Source organism: Typopeltis vanoorti, chromosome 3 (genome assembly GCF_054136105.1).
Source record: "Typopeltis vanoorti isolate ZY-2024b chromosome 3, IOZ_Tvanoo_1.0, whole genome shotgun sequence".
In the NCBI taxonomy this organism is placed as follows: Eukaryota; Metazoa; Arthropoda; class Arachnida; order Uropygi; family Thelyphonidae; genus Typopeltis; species Typopeltis vanoorti.
In genome coordinates this window covers 35,522,986-35,548,583 of record NC_143551.1, presented here as the reverse complement: position 1 = coordinate 35,548,583, position 25,598 = coordinate 35,522,986, and the positions used below count along the sequence as shown (strand labels likewise).

The 25,598-nt window shown below is 36.1% G+C and overlaps 1 protein-coding gene across 1 annotated transcript in view; it reads right to left on the bottom strand.

Moving 5' to 3' along the window:
- Positions 1–25,598, bottom strand: part of LOC150108044 (protein kinase C iota type-like) — a 203,758-nt gene that overhangs the window by 18,147 nt on the left and 160,013 nt on the right. The window contains exons 9-10 of the mRNA XM_090415541.1: positions 24,856–24,972; positions 6,600–6,679 (exon numbers count right to left, since the gene is read on the bottom strand). Of these exons, the coding sequence (XP_090271667.1) occupies positions 6,600–6,679; positions 24,856–24,972 (197 nt within the window). The remainder of the gene's footprint in view (positions 1–6,599; positions 6,680–24,855; positions 24,973–25,598) is intronic.

Below are 25,598 nucleotides of genomic sequence, written 5' to 3'. Positions count from 1 at the left end.
AGTAGCCGCAAGTTACAGTATTTCACATACTAGTGTTGAACATGGCAGCAAAGGTTGTTCGATTGGTAGTGCCTCTGTTACTAATGGCTCGCAAAAACTTAAGCAAGTTTGAGCGCGGTTAGTAGTTGGAAGGGGTTCAATCGTTCGATGCTGTTGGCACACTCTCCCTCGATGAGTCTTTGGACTCCTTGGAGGTGTCACATAATAATAATAATAATAATAATAATAATAATAATAATAATAATAATAATAATGGGAAACCACTTAGTGATGGTGATTATATTAAAGAAGCTTTCGTGAAGTGTGCACCATTTTTATTTGAGGACTTTCATAATAAGGAAGCTATTGTAAAGCGCATGAAGGAGTTACCATTAAGTAGGAGTACTATTAAAGACAGAGTTATATCAATGAATGCTAGTATAGAAAATCAAATACAACAAGACTTAAACTCATGCCATTGTTTTTCCATTTGTCTCAACGAAACTACAGATATTACGTCATCAGCACGAGGAATTGATAAAGTTAGAAAATTTACCTCAAAACACGACAGGTAAAGACATATGCGACTGTGTTGTTAAAGTGTTCCGTGAGAAACAGATAGATTTATCGAAAATATTTTCGATTGCAACTGATGGCACGCCTAATATGGTTGGCCGTAATGTCGGTTTTATCAAACAATTTACAGAATATGTTGTCATTTCCCTGGTTTGTTTTCATTGTATTATACATCAGGAGACACTGTGTCCAATATCAGGCTTAAAGGATTTGGATGATATGATGAGAATTGTGACAAAGGTAACTAATTTTATTGCTGCCTGGGCTTTAAACAAACGAGAATTTAATTCACTTTTAAGCGAAGTTGAATCAGTGTACAATGGTCTATTAATGTACAATAATATTCGATGGTTGAGTCGTAGCCAAGTACTTGAACGGTTTGTTGAATGTTTAAATGAAATTAAATAATATTTAAATACGAAGGGCATGGAGCACGAATTTTCTCAGTTGAACGATTCTGCTTGGCTCAGTAAGCTGATGTTTTTCACAGATTTTTCATTGCACCTGAATGAACTTAATATACAATTGCAAAGTTTCGGAAAATCTGTCGATGTTATGTTTGGCACGATTAAGAGCTTTGAAAATAAGCTCAAAATATTTCAACGTGATTTAGAAAGTAACAATTGTAAGTATTTCCCAAGAATAAAATTTTTTTTTAACGAAACCAGCCCCAAAAATCTTGAACAATATATCAATCTATCGAAGTTCAAAGTCAGTGACTGAGCAGTTTTCGTCTAGATTTGAGCAATTTTGAATGTTGGAACAAACAATCCAATTCATAAGGTATCCTGATGAAACAGAATTCATGGATCTTAAATTAGATGGCTTTGAGTGGTTGGATTTAAAAGATCTAGAAATGAAACTAGCCGAATTCCAGTGTAATCCTATCTGGAAAAGAAAGATTATTGCTCTTAGAAATGAATTAGAATAACTTGAGCGGAAACGTCTGCATGATAATACCTCGTATAAAAATTCAGACTGTGAAATTCTAAGTGTGTGGAATAGCCTTCCCGAAAACTTTCATGCTCTTAAAATCTTTGCTAAAGCTCTTCTAAAAATTTTCCTCTTCTACAAACTCTTGTGAAACTCTATTTTCTGCCTTAAATAATGTCAAATCGAAAGGGAGAAACAGATTGAGCAATGATTTGAGCGCTGCCTATGTAGCATTAAAATGTACACACTATAAAACAACTTTCTACCAGTACTCGGCAACAAAAAAGTCATTAAATGTAATGTAAGTTTGTAATTTCACTTTATTAAATTAATTGTATAATATGAATTCACTGATTTTATATCAATGTCCTATTAAATAAATAGCCTAATATGATATGTATATGTCAAAATCTATGATTATGTAGTTAAATTTATAATACAGGAATGCAAGTGGCACATCAAGAACGTCAATATTTTTTAAAAAAAAAGATGTTTGACACACCTGGGTAAAAAGGTTCGCAATTACTGCTCTAGGTGTTCAAGGGGAAAAAATGGTGGCTAGGTGATAATATAATAATAAAATTTATTTTACTGTGGTATACATGTTATTCTATAATTAACTGGGTCATCAATCTACATTGAAATTTTTTCCATTTCAGTAATAAGATTCTCATGTTTAAGGATAACTGTAGTATTAACGAGTGTAGGGAGCCTCCGTAGCTGTCAGTATAGATCAGAGGTGTCGATAACGTCGATCGCGATCTACAGGTAGATCGCATAATACTTTGGGGTGGATCGCAAATTTATTTTGTCTCAATTTTCAAAATAATATATAGATGAGTCCGAATACGATAAAGCAAATAAATAATGTTATCCTATTTATCAAATAATAATCTATATTATGGTTCTATTTAAAATTTATGTTAATTAAAAACTTAAAATAAATATCTTTTGTACAGTAATTCCGGTTTATAATTCAATTATATTAAATTGAATTTTATTTCAAAAATTTCAATAGAAAAATTACAAATATTAGTTAAAAATATTTAAATTTCCCGCTATGAGACTTTTGTTGTGGAGTTTACTTGGAAATGTATGCGCCATCATAGACACGCCCACTTTGGGTTTTTGTTCGCTTTGATGCACTGTACAAACATAACACACGAAGCTCGATGTATAAGCGATAGCAGTATTATAAACTCGGTTGTTTGTTTTGTGCTAGTGCTCTGCTACAAGTTTAAAATTTGAAGTTTAAAGTGTTTTAATATAATTTAAAATTGTATCATCATGGCGTCTATGAAAAAAGCAAAGACATATCACTATCATCAAGAGTGGGAACATAATTATTTCTTTATTATGATCAAAGACAAATGTTGTTGTTTGTTTTGCAATGGAAGTGTTTCTCTGCCGAAAAAAGGGAACTTGGAACGACACTTTAAATCGGGTGCACATCAGCTATGAAACGGTGTATCCACATAACAGTGATTTACGAAAAGTCAAAATTCAAGAATTCAAGAAAAGTTTGTCATCACAGCAGTTATGTTTCATTAAAATAGACACAGAGACAGAAACAACTGCATTGTTAAGAGTGAGCCATATTCTTGTCAAACATAAGAAACCCTTTAGTGATGGTGCAATTTTTAAAAAAGCATTTCTTGCAGCAACTGAATCGTTCTTTTGTAATGTTGAAAATAAATCAGAAATAGTTGCTGCTATCAACGAAATACAGTTGCAAAACGAATAGAAGAAATAACTTCGGATCTAAAAGAGCAACTAATGCAGGATATTAAGAATTTTGAGAATAGGACTGGTGGTGGGAGGACTAGGGGCCATAAATGGAAGCTGGGGAAAAAATGTGGTTAGCAGGGGTGTTAGAGCTAGGTTTTTTACTTGGAGAGTGGTGAACGAGTGGAATTAGCTTCCAGAGTCTGTTGTTGGTGCTATGACCGTGAATGAGTTCAAGGCGAGGTATGATAGACACTGTGTGAATGTCGAATAGTTGTTCTTGACGTGATGTTAGGGGCCTCCCTCGATGAGTCTGTTGACTCCTTGGAGTTGCCCGAAATAATAATAATAATAATAATAATAATAATAATAATAATAATAATAATAATAATTAAGGATTGCCAGGCCTTTTCACTTCAGTTGGACGAATCTACTGATGCAGTTAACATCGCCGAAATGATTATTTTTATTAGAATGGTTTTTAAAGACTTTTCTACTAAAGAAGAATTACTTACTATCATTCCGTTAAAGGGGGAAAACACAGGGTGAAGATATATTTACCAGTTTTAAGAGTTACAGCAAGACCATTCAACTGCCTCTTTATAAAGTAGTGTCAATTACCACAGACGGTGCACCAGCTTTAACAGGTCGTCGCAACAGTTTTATCACGCTATGTAGGCATGATGAAGATTTTCCTAATTTCTTACAGTATCATTGTATTATACATCAAGTGCTGTGTGCTAAAGTTTTAAATATGAAAGAAATTATGAACATAACTTTCAATCCAATTTAATTCAGGCAAAAACTCTGAAAAGGTGGCTTTTTAAGTTGCAAATGGAAGAAAGTAATAATGATGGACCTTCTGAGCTGCTTATGCATACTGATGTTAAGTGGTTAAGTCGGGTCAATTTTCTTCAAAGATTTAGGGGTTTAATTAAAAAAATTAAACAATTTCTTGCCGATAGGGGCGACGAATATGAACAGTTAAAAGATGATATTTGGCTATTGGATTTAGCTTTTTTGGCCGAGATAACCAGTAAATTAAATGAATTAAACCTAGAACTTCAGGGTCCAGGAAAAACAATTTTTGATATGATTACTTCTATCAATGCTTTAAAAGAAAAATTGAATCAACTGATAGTAAAGCTTGAAAATAACAATTTATGTAATTTTCCAAATATGACCGCACAATTAAGTAGTTCTGCCCTTGATAATTTCTACGGAAATAAACATATTGGTGAAATTCGAAAGTAATTGCAGAATTTGACAACCACTTTCAGGATTTCAAGAAACTTGAGAATGTAATTCTCTTCATGAGTTTTCCATTTGTATCAACGTAAAGCCAGAAATAATAGCAGCAAACCTTTCCTCTATTTTTGATATGCATATTGTTATGCTAGAAGAAGAAAGAATAACAATAAGAAATGATGTTTACGTCAAAGCAAGGGCACGCGAAGAGAGAATTTGGAAATATTTACCGGAATGCAAGTATCCCAACTTAAGAAAATGTGTGGAAAATATTTATGCTTGTTTTGGTTCAACATACTTGTGCGAATCGGCATTTTCACAAATGAACATTATTAAGTAAAATATCATACCACATTAACATTCGAGCATTTGGAGTCATGTTTGAGAAATGCACTGACTAATTACACACCAAATTATGCAAAAATTGTGAACTCGTTGCAGTGTAGAATGAGTAATGCTGGTTCATCAGGAAGTTCAAAATGAAATGTTATTTTAATCAGTGTGGTTAAAAAACTGCAATATTCTTTTGAGCATTATAACTAATTAATATTACGATAATTATAATAATATATTGTAATAATGATAAATAATATTACGATAATTTTTTCTTTGTCTAAACATAAATTAGAAAACTTATACCTTATACTCTAATTTTGGTAAAAGGTAGATCACATGTATATCTGTATGGACAATGTAGATCTTATGCAAACATTGGTTGACACCCCTGGTATAGACGAAGCCCTTTGGTCGGAAAGAACCTGGGTTCGATTCCCGTCGGTGACGCGAGGAACCGTTATCTGGTCTCTTTTGACCAGGTGAGTTAACCGGTCTCATACTGAGGTGGAGGATTTTTTCTCCAAGTAACTAGGGTTTTTTCTTCCCTCAAAACAAACAAATTGGTCCCGTGAACACACATGGCTACAGTCATAAAATATACTACAGCAAGTGGTATATTTTACACCATCATGACTACATTTAATGATTTTAATCTTAGCATGTCAATAGGTCTGTGCATCTCCTTTTCACTCGAGCAATAGCACTCTTTGAATTATATTTGTCGTTATTAGCCACAATAAAATAAAATAATAAACTGTTTATAATTCATAGCAAAATACTCAAACCATAACTTACATACCTTTAAATGAAGCTTATTTTAATTAAAATGGCAGTTATGAAATTCAGCTGGTTGTCTTACCAATGTGATTCCTTGATTCCCATTCATTATAAACGAAAATAACTAAATAATCATATTCAGTAACTTCTTCCAAACCCTTTCTACCCAATTTACAATAAAACTTAATCCTCACTCGCATTATAGTGAAGTTAAATAAATGTTTATTAAATTTTTCGACCAGTTCCCGAGTTAGTTGATCAAGCGGGTTTTTTCTGCCGGAAACTTGGATTTTTCGTCCCGTAAACTCAAGAAAATCGACTGTCGCACCACACTATTTTCAGGCATTAAAATATTGTTAGGGTTATGAACCACCAGATAGCGGCACTTGTTACTCGTCTCTTTGCAGCACCGATTAAATTACTAATAGCCTTGGGCCAACTATCTCCGATTGGATGCTAGTGGAGATTGAACTGCCCACTTAGTCTCCAAAAGTTTGATGGGGCTAAAACGGCCTCGCCTACTTCCTATATGGGAATAAAAAGGCATTAGTTAATTTTTTATTTCATTTTAAGTAATCAAAATAAATTGAAAGAAAGTGTTCCAAAATACATAAATCACCAGTCCAGTCTAATCGTGTAGATTCAGAAGTCCATATTTCAAATGTACATAAATAATTGAACATTCAAATAACTTTCATTCCTAAGCAGATCTCCTTTAGCTCTAACCTTTGGAAATCGTAGGCAGTGATGATTTGTAAACTTAACCTCGAGTGACTACAGCACAACAGACAAACTTTACCTTATTTTATCTTCTCTAGCATTATTGTTTCAAATGCATGCGATTTTTCGCAGTTGCGAAATTAAATGCACGCGTTTCCAGTAGGGGAAGAAAGATGTTTCTGTGCCAAAGATCCACAAACTATAATGAAATATATTATAACATTTTAATATAATTAATTACACTACGCATAATTACCTCTTAAAATAATATAAATAATAATGTTGAAAGAAATATCTTAGTTTACCTTTTGTAAGAAGCCGAAAAGCACCATCCATGCTGCTGAAGAGGCATTTATAGGTATATTAATGGGAGCATGAAGAATTGCTATGGGAAATATTATGATTCAATTGAGTTACGATTAAAATAGGAATGAACATCACTATTATTAACTTGGAAATACGTTTCAATATTTTCAACTGTCATCTTTTTTTTTTTTTCAGTTTAAATGCAATACAATACAAAAAGCGCTTCGCAACCATATCGCTTCGCAACTATGCCTGGGGAAGGAGTGTCCTAGGTTCGATTCCCGTCGGTGACGTGAGGAGCTGAAGGATCTTCCTCAGCCATAGCCAAGTTAGCCAGTCTTGGGAGTGGACAGCAGGGTTTTTTCCCCCGTTTATTCTGGGGTTTTTCATCCCGCAAAGCAGGCAAACTGGCCTTGAGAACTGAACACTACAGGCCATAGGATACACCGGGGCATAAGGCTGACCACCTTATCCTGTAAACGGAGTGAGGTCCGATGATCAATGGACCCTCGACACCACAAGGTAAAAGAGGGTATAAGGAAGATGAGATGCAATATAATGGTAGGCAGCCACGCAAGGAGTTCAGAATTTAACTTTAATTCTATCCTTTGGATTAAAAATAGAAAACTAATGTATAGTCTGTTGCATTCATGATTAATTCATTAGAAAGTAAGTAAACTAAATAAAAGTTCTGTAGTCATTTTTCTCAGTCCAGTCAAAATCAAGTGATATTTAAGTTGTTTAATAGTAGACATCATTCACAAATCTTATCTAGAAAAAATTCTTGAATCGCATTTTCATAAGTATATCACATATTGTAAGGAAAGAGAGTGAATATAGAAATCATACGAATGGCTTCAATTTCTACAATTTGCCTAAAACTAAAACAACTTGCCTATGATATAACATGAAGGATATAAAAATGGCTTTCAGAAAGCATTAGAGACAATAATGTATTTATGTTAGGGTTTTAGGAACCAAGATATGGTGACACTTGTCAGTCGTCTCTTTGTGGGAAGCCACTTATTTAGTAATAGTCTTGCGGCAGGTATCTCTGACTGGCTTCTGGTGCAGAAGGAAATGTCCCCTCAGTCTCCAAAATATAAATACGGCTAAAACAGCCTCATCTACTCCCTATAACCAAACAGAAGGCTTTAGTTGATTTTTTAAGACATTAAAGGTTATCATTGTAAATGAGATACCAGCTCTACTTCCAGTCAGTGGGAGGATTCATGTAGGAATAATTTAGGAAGTAGTTAAGCACATGAAGATTTTGATAAAGGAAGGATATACAATTTTACAAAATTATAGAAGCCTTATCCCAAGTATGATATGGGTACCTCAGAGATGTATTGGGAAAATAGACAGGCTCCCATAGGTAGAAAAGATCTGAATGTGATCCTCGTTTAAGATATGAGCTTTTATAGAGACTTTTTAAAGTTGGAAATTCATTCTGTAGCAATAAAATCACTGCTTGCTATTTTCTTGTGATAATAATCCAGAGCTGGCAAGGACAGGCAAATAGTAGAAATGTGTTATTATGAGGATATTTTTTTCCTAATACAAATAGTATCTTATGTCATACAAACAAAATTGCATACTGCAGTATTCTAAATAAATCTTAGAATAATATTATGGAATTTCTCTTTATATCCAATTACTTTTAGAAATATAATACATGTATAATTATTGTAATGCATGTGTTACAAGAGTTAAAAAAAATCCACAAACACCTTTTTTTCAATTCCAATGGGTGTAGGCATCCCATTTCTTGCATCCCATCAGAAAGGATATCAATGAATCGATGCACCAGGGAAGAGAATACAGGAGACAATTGCCACCACAGGCCTAAGCCCTAACATTTACATATACTGCTCAAAAAATTAACAAAACACTTGGAAAATATGGTGTACAATATGCCATATGTTGAGGCTTAAGGGCTGGAAAGACATCATGTTGGAGGTTTAATAGATATTTCCAGCACTAGGAAAGGATTAAAAATGTATACTTCCAATATTCTCAGTCACTAAGGCATCTTTAGGGATTACAAATAACTCTTGTGACACACATTCAAATACAACACAATACTAAGTGAAACACATGGTTGACGCTAAAGTTCTATCTAGGTGGTGCGCCTCTATGAGTGGTTGTAGGTGGCCTAGGATATAAAGTAGGACCTCTGATAATTAATATTTTCCAAATCTCTGAAGTTTTATGCAACGATGTATATTTAAATTCGCTTGATTTCTGAGTGCTGCCACAGATTCTAAAAACAGTCTTTCTTTTTTGAATTTACTACAGTGGATTTTCTCCAGTAGATCCTGTGGGTTTTATCCAAAACATGGTCTGCAAGGCCAGATTGTCATGATTGCAGATGTATGTATTGTCCTTGTAAATGGATGGTTGCTGATCGACCTGTCTGGCTGAAGTAAGCCAGCTTACAGGAACATGGTACTTTATATACTCCATCAGTGGCAGCCCATACATAAGCACTGCAACAATGCAGCACCCCCAAGGGAAAAATGAAAAAATTAAATTTTGTTTGTGTTTATAAATAATAACAATGCTTACAGCATTATATAAATACAGTACAACATGTTAAAGGTTACAGCTTATGTTTTGACATTGATTGAATAGCTAATAATTGGAATTGTTCAATTAACGCTTTAGATTACATAACAAATGCACTGCGATCTAACGCCAATATTCATTTGCTCGTCATTGCACGTTATGTCATTCACAACTGTAACTGCTCAAACGGCAGTGTATGTTTAGTATATTTATGCACCTTATTTCTGTGAGATATGAAATGTTTATTATTGGTGCATAGTGAACTATTTTTTGTAAATCTTATTTTATTTTGTTAAAATTACATATAATTATTTATTTATTATAGATATAAGGCTGAATTATGACGAGTGTCACTGTTGAAAATATGAAAAGAATAATATTTTTTCAATTATATTTACACGAAACAAATGCACTGCGATCTAATGCTGATATTCGTTTGCTATCATTGCACGTTACGTCATTAGATACACTGCCGCTTGGGCAGTGTATCTTATGCCTGCTCGTTATTTCTGTGAGATATGAAATGTTTATTATTGGCGCGTGTTCGTGGTGAACTATTTGTTTTGTAAATCTTATTTTATTTTGTTAAAATAACATATAATTATTTATTTATTATAGATACAAGGCTGAATTATGATGAGTGTCACTGTTGAAAATATGAAAAGAATTATATTAAGGAGCATTTGCAGGAGGTTACACTGATTGTATACCTAGGGTCCAAATAGTATAAAAGTAGGGGATAAATGGATGAATAACACCATTAAGCTTGAACTTCAAAAATAGAAACAATTGTGGAGGGAATTTAAAGAGAAAGGTGACCTGCAGGCACACGAACGGTATAAAGCACAGGCCAGAAGGGTAACAAGTGTGGTAAGAAAAGCAAAAGCAGATTATGAAAGGAAACTAGCTATGCAAGCTAAAGAAAATCCCAAACAGTTCTTTCAATATGCTGCAAGTAAAAGAAAAATAGTACACGGCAGAATAATTTAAAGGAATGCCGATGGCAAGGAGGTCACTGAATCAGTCGACATAGTGGAATTACTGAGTGAGCACTTTGCAAGAGTATATCATCCAGGTGGTGACATTGAAAGAATGAAGGAACCATTACTTTATATGGGGATTGTGATGAATGAATTGGAAGTGAATAGTCTATTACAGAATCTTAATGTGAATACATCTGTGGGATGGGATGGTATAACAGCACGGGTCTTACCTGAAGCGGCTAAAGAATTATCAGTGCCTTTGACTATGTTGTTTAATCTGAGTCTCAAGTCTGGTTTAGTCCTGAAGGTGTGGAAAGAGGAGAAAATAGTTCCACTGCATAAAGGAGGATCCAAGACTACTGTTGCAAATTACCCACCAATCAGCATATCAGGAGTCATTGTCAAGGTCTTGGAAAAGTAGTCAAGGGAAAAATACAGGATTGGATTGATGAAAATGAGATACTGTATGGGAGACAGCATGGCTTTGTGAAGGGTAGATCATGCCTCAGTAACTTGCTCAAATTTTATAACACAGTGACGGCTGAACTGGATAAGGGTAATGGGTTAACAGTGATACTGCTGGACCTGGCTAAGGCCTTTGACAGGATACCACATGGAATTCTAATCCGTAAACTGCAACATATGGAAATGGATAAAGGATTGGTGAGATGGATAGGTGGGTGGTTGATGGAGAGATATCAGAGAGTAGTTTATTCAGGAGTAGAGTACAAAGGATGGCCTGTGACTAGTGGTGTGCCACAAGGTTCTGTTCTTGGACCACTGCTGTTTAATTTGTTCATTAAAGATATAGGGAAGGATCTAAGAGGGATGGTTCATTTGTTTGCTGATGATGCAAAGTTGGGTAGGGCAATAGTGAATGCAGAAGATGTCAAAATCTTGCAGGATGATTTGGATAGATTGGAGGTTTGAACTAAGGAGAATGGATGTCAATTTAATGTGACAACATGTAAGGTTATGCATTTTGGGGTGAAAAGATTAGCAGCAGCATACCACATTGGCGGAACTGTACTCCAGGAGATTGATAAGGCAAGGGGCTTGGGAGTGTTGGTGGATAGGGAGATGAAGTTTAGGGGTAATATTGCAAAAGTGGCTAAATCAGCTCATCAAATCACTTGGTTGCTGAAGAATACTTTGACGAGCAGAGACAAGCAAGTTATTGTTCCTCTGTACCGAGCCTTGATAAGACCTCATCTCAACTGCTATGGATTTGGTCACCTAGGTTTCTTCTTGATGGGGAGGAGGTTGAGAGGATCCAGAGACGAGTGACCAAGATGATAGCAGGTCTGTGGAATGAACCTTATGAGAACAGGTTGAAGATTTGTGGGTTGCAGAAATTGGTTGATAGGTGGAAAAGAGGAGATATGATTGAGACATTCAAATTGCTGAAGGGTTTCTATGGGATTAATTCAGAGGATATTTTTGAGATCAGGACCGGCAGTGGGAGGACTAGGGGACATCTATGGAAGCTGGGCAAGAGTGTGGTTAGTAAGAGTGTTAGAGCTGTGTTCTTTACTTTTAGAGTAGTAAATGAGTGGAATAAGCTGCCAGAGTCTGTTGTGGGTGCTATGACAGTGAATGAGTTCAAGGCAAGGTATGATAGATACTGTGAGAATGTCGAATAGTTGTGTGGACATGATGTTTAGGGCCTCCCTCGATGAGCCTAAGAACTCCTTGGAGTCACCCATAGTAATAATAATAATAATTGTTACACGAAACAAATGCACTGCGATCTAATGGCTATATTTGTTTGCACTTGTCATTGTCATTGAAACGAAACTTTTATTATTGGTGTTTGTTCGTGGTGAGTAAGAAATTTTTTTAATAAAGCAATTTGTAATATGAAAATTTATTTATTAATAAATTTGCCCAGTGAAAATTTACTTAAAATTTTCACTGGCTGCCACTCAAATACAATGCCCAACTGTTGTTCTGGTCACTGCAGTCATTGGAAAGATACTCTTATAACACTTGAGCTTCATGGGCAGTGGCAGTCATGCATGAAAAGAAAATATGGGTTGTGGTCAACTTGTTGGAGAGATTGGTAAGGAATAGAATACAGAATTGGTTTGATGAACATGACATGCTTTATGATGGTCTGAATGGATTTGTAAAGGGTAGGTCCTGTTTTAGAAATTTACTTGCATTTTATAAGGTGATGAGTGTGTTAGACAAGGGAGAATCATATACAGTGATATTCTTAGACTTTGCAAAAGAATTTGATAGATTACCACATGATAAGTTAGTGTACAAGCTGCAGAGGATTGGAATAGACAGTATAGGTTAGATGTATCAGAGATTGGCTCTCTAAATGATATCAGCAAGTTGTGTATATGATGGAGCAGTCTCTCAAAAAAGACGGGTAACCAGTGACATGCCCCAGGGTTCTGTTCTTGGGCCTCTGCTGTTTAACTTGTTTGTAAATGATATATCATGTGGACTGACTGGGGATCTTCAGTTATTTGCTGATGATGCAAAGTTGAGAAGAATTATAAGTGGTATTGCTGATGCTGAATCACTTCAGGAATATTTGAATAGATTTTTTTACTTGGACAAAAGAGTGGGGTTATACTTTTAATATCAATGAGTGCAAGGTGTTGCATTTTGGAGTGCAGAAATATAAGGGTGTGTACTATATCAATGGTACTGTATACCTCAGGAAGTGGTTGAGATTAGAGATTTGGGAGTGATGGTTGACAGTAGACTGAAGTTTAGAGGGCATACTGCTAGTGTTGTAAAGGCTGCACATCATAGTGCTGCTATGATAAGAAGTACTCTAACATGCAAGGATAAGGAAGTGGTTGTGCCACTGTACATAAAGAATTTATATACAGATATATAGAAGAATTTATAAACTTCACGTTAAGCGGTGAAATCAAAAGAAAATTTGCATCTAAATCGTTGTTTGAATTTTGGTCCTGTGTTGATGATGAATTTTCTGTAGTAAAGTCAAGAACATTTTGTGCACTTTTGCCATTTTCAACATCCTATCTTTGTGAAATTAGGTTTTCTGCAGTAGCTGTCTTAAAAATCAAATATAGATCTCAGTTAAATATAGAAAGAGAACTAAGAGTGTCAATTTCCAATGTATCACCATCATATGAAAAGCTTTGCTCTGCAACACAGGCCCAAGGAAACCATTAATTTTTAGATTCATTGTTATTGTTTAGTTTTAATTAGTTGCACAGTATATTTTTCAATATTGATATGTTCTCATAAGCATGACTAGTTTATTCAATACAGTGGATTTTATCATTTTATTATTTTATTTTCAGAGTGTATTTTATGTTTTTGTTTATACAATGCTTTTGTGTCAATAAATAGTTTCATTAAATGCTTTTGTTTCAATAAAGTAGTTTTTCAGTTTTTCCTTTGATTTCCACTTTCTCTGCTTTCTTTGTGCCCTGTCTTTAGGTATTTAGCATCCCCTTTGGGATGGGGGGGGGGCGTAAGTTAAAAATCACTGCTATAGCATATTTTTTTGCAGATTTTTACAAATCTTTCAATATCAAGAACATCAGATTTCAAAATCTAAAGGCCAGTCCTTTAAACATTAATTTGCATACCATTCTTCAGGTATGAGGCAACCTAATGAATTTCAATGCTACTAAAACAAAGTCCTGTATTCTTTCACACAGAAAGACTTATGTGAGAGAAGACAAAAAATCCTTGGCCAGATCCTCCAGATAAACTCAGAATCTCTTCTTGGGCTGATATCAAACACATATAACTATACGAGGGTGGTCTGTAAAGTTCTCGGTGCGACCACAGATGGCAACACTATTGGGAACAGATTTTTTTTTCTAAGTTGGCATATCTGTCATAAGTAGCCATGTGAAATTGCAAAACAAACTACTATCAAGTAGTTTGTTTTATACAGCTGTCTGAAGCAAAAGTATTGTCTGTATCCCTTGAAATGGATAAAAATCAGTATCACGTGGTTATAAAATTCTTTGTAAAAGGTTTGAGGCAACCACCTAATGAATTTCAATGCTACTAAAAGGAAGTCCTGTATTCAAATAAATTCATTTGAAGTTCGTAAAAATTTATGGGCATTCTTGTCCTTCGTTTTCAACAATTAAGAAATGGGCTACCGAGTTTAAACGTGGCCGTACCAGCCTTGAAGATGATCCACATGAAGGATGTCCAAAAAGTGTAACAACACCAGAAATAATTGATCGAGTACACAATATGGTACTGGATGACCGGCAAGTCAAAGTGTGTGAAATTGCTGAGACTACAGGCATTTTAAAAGAATGTGTAGGATATATTTTGCATGAAGAATTGCATACGAAAAAGTTTTGCACAAGATGGATGCTGCGCTTGCTCACAGACGCACTTGCATGAAAATCTCTGAATAGTGCTTGGAGCATTTTAACAAGAATAAAACTGATTTTATGCATCAATTTTTTACTATGGATGAGACTCGGATTCACCATTACACACCAGAATCCAAACTGTAGTCAAAACAGTGGACAGAAGCCGGCTGTTCAACGCCAAACAAGACAATGTCAGTTCCATCAGCAGGAAAGGTCATGACATTGGTGTTTTAGGATGCTAAAAGCATTTTGTTTATTAATTGCCAGCCTGGCTGGCCGGGTGGTTAGCGTATCCGCTCTCCAGCCAAAAGGCAGCGGGATTGAATCCCGCCGTGGGCATGGATGTTTGTGTTGTCTGTGGAAATACCAGTGGCGGTGGTTGGCGGTAGATAATGTTGGTGTAGTTGCAGTCAGTTGGTGGATTGAGTGGTTGAGACAGAGTTGTAGAGCAGGTGCCCTCCCTCGATGAGCTTTTGAACTCCCTGGAGGTGTCAAATAATAATAATAATAATAATAATAATAATAATAATAATAATAATAATAATAATAGTCTTGAAAAGGGTAAAACGATAACCGGGAAGCATTATTCCGATCTTTTAACAAACCAGACGAAAAAATGTGTGAGAAAAGACCCGGCTTGTAGAAGAAAAAAAAATCATCTTTCATCAGGACAATGCACCTGCCCACAAAAGTGTTTTGGTAATGGGAAAATTAAGGGATCTGCACTATGAATTGTTGGACCATCCACTCTATTCCCCAGATTTGGCTCCCTCTGACTTCTATCTGTTCCCAAAACTAAAACTCTTCCTCATTGGTCATCGTTTTTCTTTGAATCAAGAGGCAATTGCAGCTGTAGAGGAGTATTTTGGAGATCTTACTGAGAACCACTACAGATACGAGATAATTGCACTGGAATGAATGTATTAGTCTTAAAGGAGATTATGCTTGAAAAACATAATCTAAATCAATAAACTAAAACTAATCTTGAAATTATAAATTCATTTTTTCATTGTTAGGCTGTGAACTTTTCACACCACCCTTGTAATTCTTTCAGTATCCAAAAAAACTTGGCATCACCTGAACATATCCTATACCCCCCCCCCCCCACACACACACCCATACCTCCACACCCTGGAATATTGTTCTCATATTTAGCATGGCTTCTAAAAATTCTTGATCTGACTAAAAGAGAATTCAGATAATTATGATCTGTTTTTTTTTTTTTCAGAGATTCATTTCAACTGTTGTTTTCCTCAGCATTCTACTTTTATATTATGTTTTCTATAGATACTGTTCTATTGAACTAGCATTTATCATTCCTATTCTTTCAATAGCAGCTGATCAACACCATACACAGTCCAGTAACAAATCTCACAGAACTTGGTCCTATATTCTCCAGAATGTATTTTCTCATTTAAGTGCTTTCTCAAAGAAAAAAATGTTAAAAAAAAGATAACAGGCCTCTTCTCTTTTCTTTTCTTCATCTTTAGCTTACACATATTATTCATGGACTATAAGTTCTTCCACTTCTTATCTGTGAAATGATGCATGTTGAAGTTTCACAGAAGAATGCTTTACATCTTAGCCAAGTGATTATTATTATTATTACTACTCAAGACCACATGGAGCCAAAGACTCATCTAGGAGGTCCTTTTTATCATACTCACACAGCTCATCATAGCTTAAGGGCCAAAGCTGTATAACTGAGAGGAGACCTCCACATAGCCTTTAAAGGAATGCGGAGAACCGACTAGGGCTTCTGACCTAATGTCCAATCCTCACCTTCTCGTGGTGCACCCTGTTGGGTATCTACTTGGATACTGAACGAACAAGGATAGGCTGGCAATTTGGGATTTAGCTGACCAAATTGTATTCTTATTAGTTAAACCAAAATAAAAAATGATGATACAACATGACAAAATTTCAAGCCGGCTGGGGCATTGCCCAGTTAAACAAGGCTCCCGTTGTTTTCGCCAGGGAACCAGGGCGAACAGCAAAAAGTCAGCTACTGGAACAAATCTGAAAACACACGCCAACTCAACATTGCCAGAGTTAAAGATCGGTACTATCAACATAAGAAGCCTGAATGGGAAATGGAGCTGGCTGAGGTATTAGATAAGTACCAGATCGACATAATAGGGGTGACTGAAACAAAAAAGAAAAAAACTGGTGAGATCTTTCTGAGCAATAAATACAAAATGTTATATTCAGGCAATGACAATCAAGGAAAACAAGGAGTAGCCATAGTATTCAACACAAAATATGACGCTAATCTTCTTGAATGGCAGTCAGTCTCAAGTAGAGTAATGTGGGCAAATATGAGAATGGGAAACTGGACAATGAGACTTATTTGTGCATATGGTCCTACAGAAGGTTCTACTAAGGTAGAAGTGGAGGAATTTTTTGAGGCTTTAGAAAAACTGACACAATGATAAAGGAAAAGTTGGTCCGTATTGGGGATCTAAATAGCAGAGTAGGAAATGATTGTGGGACATACAGAAATATTTTGGGAAAATTTGGAGAAAAGAGCAAAGCTAATAATAATGGCAAATATCTGTTGGATTTCTGCTCAGGACATGGACTAGTTTTTACTAACACCATGTTCCAACATAAAAATGTGCACAAATTCGCATGAAGAGAAGAGACAAGGAATAAAAAAAGTTTCATTGACTGTTATTGTTGATAGTGATGTTTTCTCCCTTGTGCAGGACACCAGAGTGTACAAAGGATTTGAAATTGGAAGTGATCACTATTTAGTCTTGAGCAGGATAAAATTGATTTTCATATTGAAAAGAATAACATGTAAGAAAGTTTTAAAGCGAATAAAAGTTGAGCAGCTCTCAGATGTGAACTGTACACTAAAGTACACAAAGATTATTGAAGAAAAAATGAAAGAGTTTGAGAACAGGAATCAAACCTTGGAGATTCAGTGGCTAGCCTTGAAGAAAGCTCTGATTGATTCAGCTAGAGAGGCATGTGGTGAAGTTGTCTGCAAGGATAGCAAAATTAGAACTCCATGGTGGACACAGGAAGTTAAAGAGGCAGTGAAGGAAAAGAAGAAAGCATATTAAAAGTTCCTAGCAAATCAGTCAGCTTGTGCTCTTAGAGAATACAGAGACAAATGCAAGAATGCTAAACACTGTAAAACTAGCTAAACAAAAGTCATGGGAGGACTTTGGCAAGAATACAGAAAATAAATATCAAGAAGGTGGCAAAATATTCTGGAGGTTGTTGAAGAAGCTTAGGAATGGAGAAAGAGTGCTGTAAAAGGAGTTAGAGATGATAAAGGTGACATGAAAATGGGAGAAAAAGATATCCTTGAAGTATGGAGAAATTACTTTGAAAAACTGCTAAATGAAACAAGCAGTGATGACAGCACAGTGGTAAAAAACACTGACCAGGCATGCAGGCAGGAATACATATCCATACTTGAAGTAGAAAAAAGCCATCAAAGGCTTGAAATGTGGAAAGGCAGCAGGAGTAGATGATATTCGACCAGAAATGTTGAAGCATGGTGGTATAAGAGTCTTACAGTGGCTGCACTGCATAGTTCAGAAAGCCTGGACAGAGGGACGAATTCCTGATGATTGCAGTAGAGCTCTCATAGTACCCATATATAAAAAGGGAAATAAAACTGAATGTGAGAATTACAGAGGTATTTCCCTACTGAGTGTTCCTGGCAAGATCTATGCAAGTATACTTGAGAAACGGTTGAGAAGAATTGTGGAAGAGCAAGCTGGATTCAGGGCAAATAGAGGCTGTCAGGATCAGATCTTCACTTTACGACAAATAGTCGAGAAAGCACAGGAATATAACAAAGATCTGTATTTAAGTTTTGTCGATTTGGAAAAGGCAGCATATGACATGGTACCAAGAGAGAAGCTATTCAATACGCTACAGTTATGTGGTGTTAAGGGGGCATTATATCAAGCAATACTTAGTCTTTCTTTGAGTTGTAAGTCAGCAGTTAGAATTGAAGGAAGTGGTTTAATGTTAAACCTGGTGTGAGACAAGGATGTACATTATCCCCTCTGTTATTCATTATCTATATGGATCACATTATGAAGGAAAGTGGTATTAAACATAATATCAAAATTGGAGATGTTAATGTCAGCCCTTTGCTTTATGCGGGTGATGTTAAACTTCTAAATTTTGCCACGGTATGACAGTGAAATGTTTAAAAGGAGGGCCATAATTGCGAATGACTTTATGCATGGGTTATGTATGACGGGTGGTGTGGAATTTGTGGATGTGTGGAGTGAGTTTGATGGGCGAAAGGATCTATATAAGATGGATGGCTTGCATTTGAATGGTTACGGTGTAAGAAGACTTGAGAAAGTGTTGCTGAATGTAGTGGATGTGCAAATTCAGGGCAACTAGATTTGTTAAGGGGGGTGGAGTAGATATACAGTCCTTATGGAGGCAGTTGAATGTAAGAATGAATATAATATGCCAGAGCAAATAAGGACAACAAATCTGAGTGGGATAGTTAATATAAGGCATCAAGGTAGGGTTGGGGCTAATGAGGGTCTTAAATTCATGTGCACTAATACTAGGAGTATTAGGAACAAGAAGGAAGAGTTTTTGGCCATGGTTGGCACTTCCAGACCACAGGTTATAGGTATTAGTGAAACATGGCTGACTGTAGATGATATAACTAGTGGGAATGAATGTGATGGGTATAGTGTGTTCAGGAATGACAGAGAGAATAAAATGGGGGGAGGAGTATTGTTGATGATAGCTGATGAGCTACAGCCAAGGAGAGTAGAAGTTGAATTGCAAGATAGAGAAAAGAGCACATTTGAGGCCATTTGGTGTGAGATTGTGGCTAGCAGAACTAAATATACAATTGGGTGCTGCTATAGACCAGGTGATGGAAAAGATGGTGGTGACAGTATGCACAAGCAAATAGAAGAAATGGGTGGAAGGAGGGTGATTATTATGGGAGATTTCAACTATGGTCGCATTGATTGGAGTGAGGAGAGGACACAAGAGAGGAAGGAACTGGATTTTATGCGGTTATTAAGGGATAACTATCTGTGACAGCATGTAATGGAAAATACTAGGGGTCAGAGAGTGCTTGACCTAGTAATTACATCGGAGGATTTGGCTGTAACAAATATGACCACATTGCCACCAATCGGTGAGAGTGATCATAGGGTCTTAACTTGGGAGGTGGCTAAAGGTGTAGAATTTTCAATTAAGACAGGGTACATGTGGAATTATCGGGCTGGAAAGTATGACAAGCTTAGGAGTATGATTGGTTCAGTGCCATGGCATGTACAACTGCAAGGACCAGAAGTTGATAGTGCATGGGAGGTAGTTAAGAAGTGCTTGCATGAAGCAATGGCTGACTGTATACCTAGAGTCCGAATAATAAATCAAGTAGGAGTTAAATGGATGAATAACACCATTAAGCTTGAGCTGCAAAAAAAGAAACAACTATGTAGGGAATTTAAGGAGAAGGGTGACCGGCAGGCACATGAACGGTATAAAGCGCAGGCCAGAAGGGTGACGAGTGTGGTAAGAAAAGCAAAAAAGGATTACGAAAGAACATTGGCCATGCAGGCTAAAGAGAATCCTAAACAGGTTTTTAGATATGTAGCAAGTAAAAGGAAAAATATACATGGCAGATTGATTTTAAAGAATGCCGATGGTAGGGAGGTAACTGAATCAGTTGAGATAGTTGAGTTACTGAGTGAGCACTTTGCAAAAGTATATCATCCAGGTGGTGACATTGCAGAAACGAAGAAACCAGTAGATTATACGGGAATTGTGGTTAATGAAGTGGAGGTGAGTAGTCTATTGCATAACCTCAATGTCAATACATCTGTGGATGGTATACCAACTCGTGTTGTACGAGAAGCAGCTAAAGAATTGTCAGTACCCTTGACCATTTTGTTTAATTTGAGTCTCGGGTCTGGGTTAGTCCCGAGCGGGTGGAAAGAGGGGAAAATAGTTCCACTGCATAAAGGTGGTTCCAAGACTGCTGTTGTAAATTACCGACCGATTAGCATATCAGGAATTATTGTCAAAGTCTTAGAGAAATTAGTCAAGAAAAGAATACAGGATTGGATAGATGAAAATGGGATATTGTATGCGGGACAACAAGGTTTTGTGAAGGGTAGATCATGCCTCAGTAACTTGCTCACGTTTTATAACACAGTGACGGCTGAACTGGATACGGGTAATGGCTTTACAGTGATACTACTGGACCTTGCCAGGGCCTTTGATAGGATACCACATGGAACCCTAATCAGTAAACTGGAGCAGATGGGTATAGATATAGGGTTGGTGAGATGGATAGGAGGGTGGTTGAAGGAGAGATATCAAAGAGTGGTTTATTCAGGAGTGGAGTCTAAAAGATGTCTTGTGACTAGTGGCGTGCCACAGGGCTCTGTTCTTGGACCACTGCTTTTCAATTTGTTCATCAGTGATATTGGAAAGGATCTGAGAAGAAGTGTTCACTTGTTTGCTGATGATGCAAAGTTGGGTAGAGCAATTGTGAGTGCACAGGATGTCAAAATTTTACAGGATGATTTGGATAGTTTGGAGGACTGGGCTAGGAAAAATGGATTTCAATTTAATGTGGCAAAGTGTAATGTTATGCACTTTGGGGTGAAACGAATAGCAGCAGTATATCGCATTGGTGGAACCGTACTCCAGGAGATTGATGAGGCCAGGGATTTGGCAGTGTTGGTGGAGAGGGAGTTGAAGTTTAGGGGGCACATTGCAAAAGTAACTAAAACAGCTCACCAAATCACGTGGCTTCTGAAAAATACTTTAACATGCAGAGACGAACAAGTTGTTGTTCCTCTGTATCGAGCCTTGATAAGACCCCATCTGGACTTCTGTGCCCAGCTATGGGCACCAGGGTTTCTTCGTGATGGGGAGGAAGTGGAGAGGGTCCAGAGACGAGTGACCAAGATGATAGCAGGTCTGTGGAATGAACCTTATGAGAATAGGTTGAAGATTTGTGGGTTGCAGAAATTGGACGATAGGCGAAGGAGGGGTGATATGATTGAGACATTCAAATTACTGAAGGGTTTTTATAAGATTGATCCAGAAGATATTTTTGAAAATATGACTGGTGGTGGGAGGACTAGGGGCCATGCATGGAAGCTGGGCAAGAGCGTGGTTGACAAGGGTGTTAGAGCTAGATTCTTTACTTGGAGAGTGGTAAATGAGTGGAATAAGCTTCCAGAGTCTGTTGTGGGTGCTACGACCGTGAATGAGTTCAAGGCAAGGTATGATAGATACTGTGTGAATGTTGAATAGTTGTTCTTGACATGATGTTAGGGCCTCCCTCGATGAGTCTGTCGACTCCTTGGAGTTTCCCGGAACAATAATAATAATAAATAAATCTGCTACAAGTCTCCAAGATTCTCTGACTAAATTGAATAACTGTTGTAATAGATATGGTATGAAGGTAAGCAATAAAAAGACAAAGGCAATGAAAATAGGCAGAATCATTGAAAATGTCAACTGTGTTGTGAATGGAGAACCTCAGAACAAGTAAAACATTTCAGCTACTTAGGCACGATTTTTACTGAAGATGGTTAATTAAATATAGAAATATAGATGGGTATGGTGGGAAGTCAATTGAATAAATTCATATGTAATAAAAGAGAAATTAGTCGGAACACTAAATTAGCTGTATACAAGACAGCGCTCAAACCAGTTTTAACTTATGGATCTGAAAGCTGAGTCAGAAGTAAAACACTTGACCAAAGACTAGAGATCGCAGATATGAGCGTCCTGAGAAAGATCAGAGGCATGAACAGATGGCACCAATGGCAATATCATATTAAAAACGAGGATGTTAGGAAAGAACTTGACATTGTCAGCATCTAGGAATGCGTTAGCAGAGCTAATCTCAGGTGGTATGGTCACTTGAACAGAATGGGCGAAGAAAGATTAGCAAAACAAGTGTTCTCTGCCAGGTTGGCAGCAAAATGACTCAGAGGAAGACCAAGATATAGGTAGGGATTCAGTGGTGTGTTGGGACTGGCTCGTGCGAGTCTGCTGTGAAAATTTTTCAAATTAAGCGAGCCGGTTGTTAATGTTTTTAATTCAGGCGAGCCGGTTATTAAAATTCTTTATGGAAGGATAGATGATGAATGGTGGTATATACTTTTTCTCGTAAATATTTTGAAATTTATAATAAACACTTACATATATTATTATTATCCAAAATAAATGCATAAAGGAGAATTCCGTAAACATAAACTCAATTTATGAACGAGAATTTGGAAACGATTTTATTTACTAAACAATGTCCGTATTCATTAAAACACAAACACGTTATCAAAACTTCGAACTGGGTATGTGAATAAACAATAATGCCTTATTTTTCAGCGAATTTCCAAGAACTTGCAACATTGTTGCACTATCAATAAATACAAAAATTCATTGAAACGGCTACAGTCTCTGGTCATTTGATCGACTACGAGTGGTAATATTAGTTTACATTTTTTTTGTTCAGGATTTTATTTAATAATAGGTAAGTTGTTGGTAATATAAGAAAATTTTCTTTAATATATGTTTTTATTTCGGTTTTTTCTTTTTCTTTTTAATAATTAAAATAATTTTAATCAGGGTTTGAGTTTTGCGGTCGAAAAAGCAGTTAGTTGAAAAAATGAAATAGAACGAACTTCTTAAACATTAAAAGGACAAAATTTGAAGAAGAGAAACAAAGACATCTGAAGATACAATAGAACTTTGTGAAGAATCAAATTTTTCATAAAGTGAGCTGGTTGTTAAAAATTTACCAACAAACCACTGGGTGGATTGATACTGTACAAAGTTCCTTAGACGATAGAAATATAAGATCTGATAATGTTGGAGTCTTGACAAGTAACAGACTGATGGAGGAAAATTGTAGATAGGCGGTTAGTAATGATGTAATTTTTTTCATGTAGTACTATCATATCCTGTACACCCCTTGAGGGTACATGGCAGGAATTTGATGATGATGATGATGATGATGATTAAATTCTCTGCAGACACCACACTCTCAGGCAAGGCATTCCAATCATCTCAACTCTACATGCAAAAAACCTGCTTCTCACTCTCCTGCTTACACCCTCTTTATATAGTTTCCAGGGATGACCTCTTGTTCTCCTCTGATCTCCCACTGTTTTCTGTAGAACCTCTCCAACATTGATCCTATAACAACCCCTTACTAACTTGTAGGTCTCTATCATATCTCCCCTCTTCCTCCTATCCACTAGACTCTGTAAATTGCATCTTCTCAATCTTTCCTCATATTCGACATTCCAGAGGTCAGTAGTAGCATATCTGCTCCCTAACTAACAGGCTGTGGGTTTGAATCCTGCCATGGACATGGACGTTTGTGAATCTTTAGATGGAGGATGACTGTCATCACTTAGGGTCAGTATAAGACCACCATCCTGCTAATTGGAGGCCTTAAGTGGCCTGAAAAAGTTTAATGTTTGGTCTCAAAAGTGAAGTTTTCAGACTATGTAAATAACAAAACTTAATAAATAAAAACATTTTAAAAATAAATTTAAATATTTATTTAAAAATATAATATTTTAAAATGAATATTTTAAAAACAGAAGAAAAATGCTTAGCCCACTGACAAAATGAATGTAGTATACATTTACATTAAAAAACATTTTGTGGGCAGAAGCAAAAAAAAAAAAAAATGCGACTAGAAAGGCCCCTTGAGAGAGAGAAAGGGGCCTTTCTAGTCGCATTTTTTTTTGTAGTAAAATTGTATTGATCAGCTGTTTGCAGTAGCATCTTCAACTGCATGGTTATCCAGTAGCTTCACTGCATCCACTCCCACTCTGGAATAAACAACTATATCATTGATTTTCTTCTTCATACACAATTGAAGAAAAAGACTTCAATGCAAAGAGAGTTATCTCCTTCTTTCATCTAAAGTGCTCTTTCAACAGGCATGCTTCTAAACTTCAACTGGCAGGCTTACTTGGTATTAACAATACATTTAGGTTGGAAAGACCTGAATTCAAATCCTATCTAGGATGTGAGGAACTGCTAATAGATTTTCAACTGAAGATGAGTTAGTCAATCTCATATATAGGGAGATAGACTTAGATGCAAATATTTAGCTGCTATGAGCATAATTTAAAACAACAACAGCGTAACTAATCATATCCAGAAAGGGTGCTAACTAGGACTTTAGGAATCTTTGTTTATTTTTCTTTTCAGCATCTCCATGCACATTACAGCTGTTGAATGTATCATAAGAAAGAGAATAAAAGATCAAACAAAATATATGATCACCTATCAAAAATTCAGCAATAAGGAATACAGTACCATTAAAATTATAATATGCAGCAGCTGTGTACACACACACACACACATATATATACCTTCTGTAATATCCATATGCATTCCCTCTGGAGTGCTTACAAATATACTATATGGTGTTGTTCCAGTAAGACATTTGTAGATAAGGATTCCTAGAGACCAGTAATCCACTTCAAAACCTGGAAATAATGAAAAATAAAGGAAACTTCTGGGAAAGCTGCATAATTTAATGGCATTTTATGTTGTAAATTGCAACATATGTTTCTATTCATGATATCATTATAATGTTCTGTGCTATAACTAACATTATATAAACATTGATTTTTTTACATTATTAAACTTGGTAAAACATACATTTCAGTGAATGGAAATAAAAACTGTTTATTATATATATATATATATATATCTATATATAGATATATAGATATATATACAGTGGCAGCTCGTAGCTTGAAATTGTGGGGGTACTGCAACTTTCGAAATATATATACACACTGTAAGATGTATACGTGTTTGGATAAAATATCAAAATTACGGTAAAAATGTTTTAAAAATTAAACATGAAAAAATACGATAAAAACACGATAAGCACTACGAACACTCTACTACTGGTGCAAACTGCATATAAACAACAGTGGAACTGCGCGACAGAGAGTGCCACATTATGCTAATAGCTTGCATCTCACTATGACGTGCATATGCTTGCGTGCGTCGCAAATACTAGCAATATGACACTGTGGTAAGCAGTGCTGCTAGCATACTTCGCCCTCCTAAGTGCTACAAGATGGATTTTTATTATTTTTTA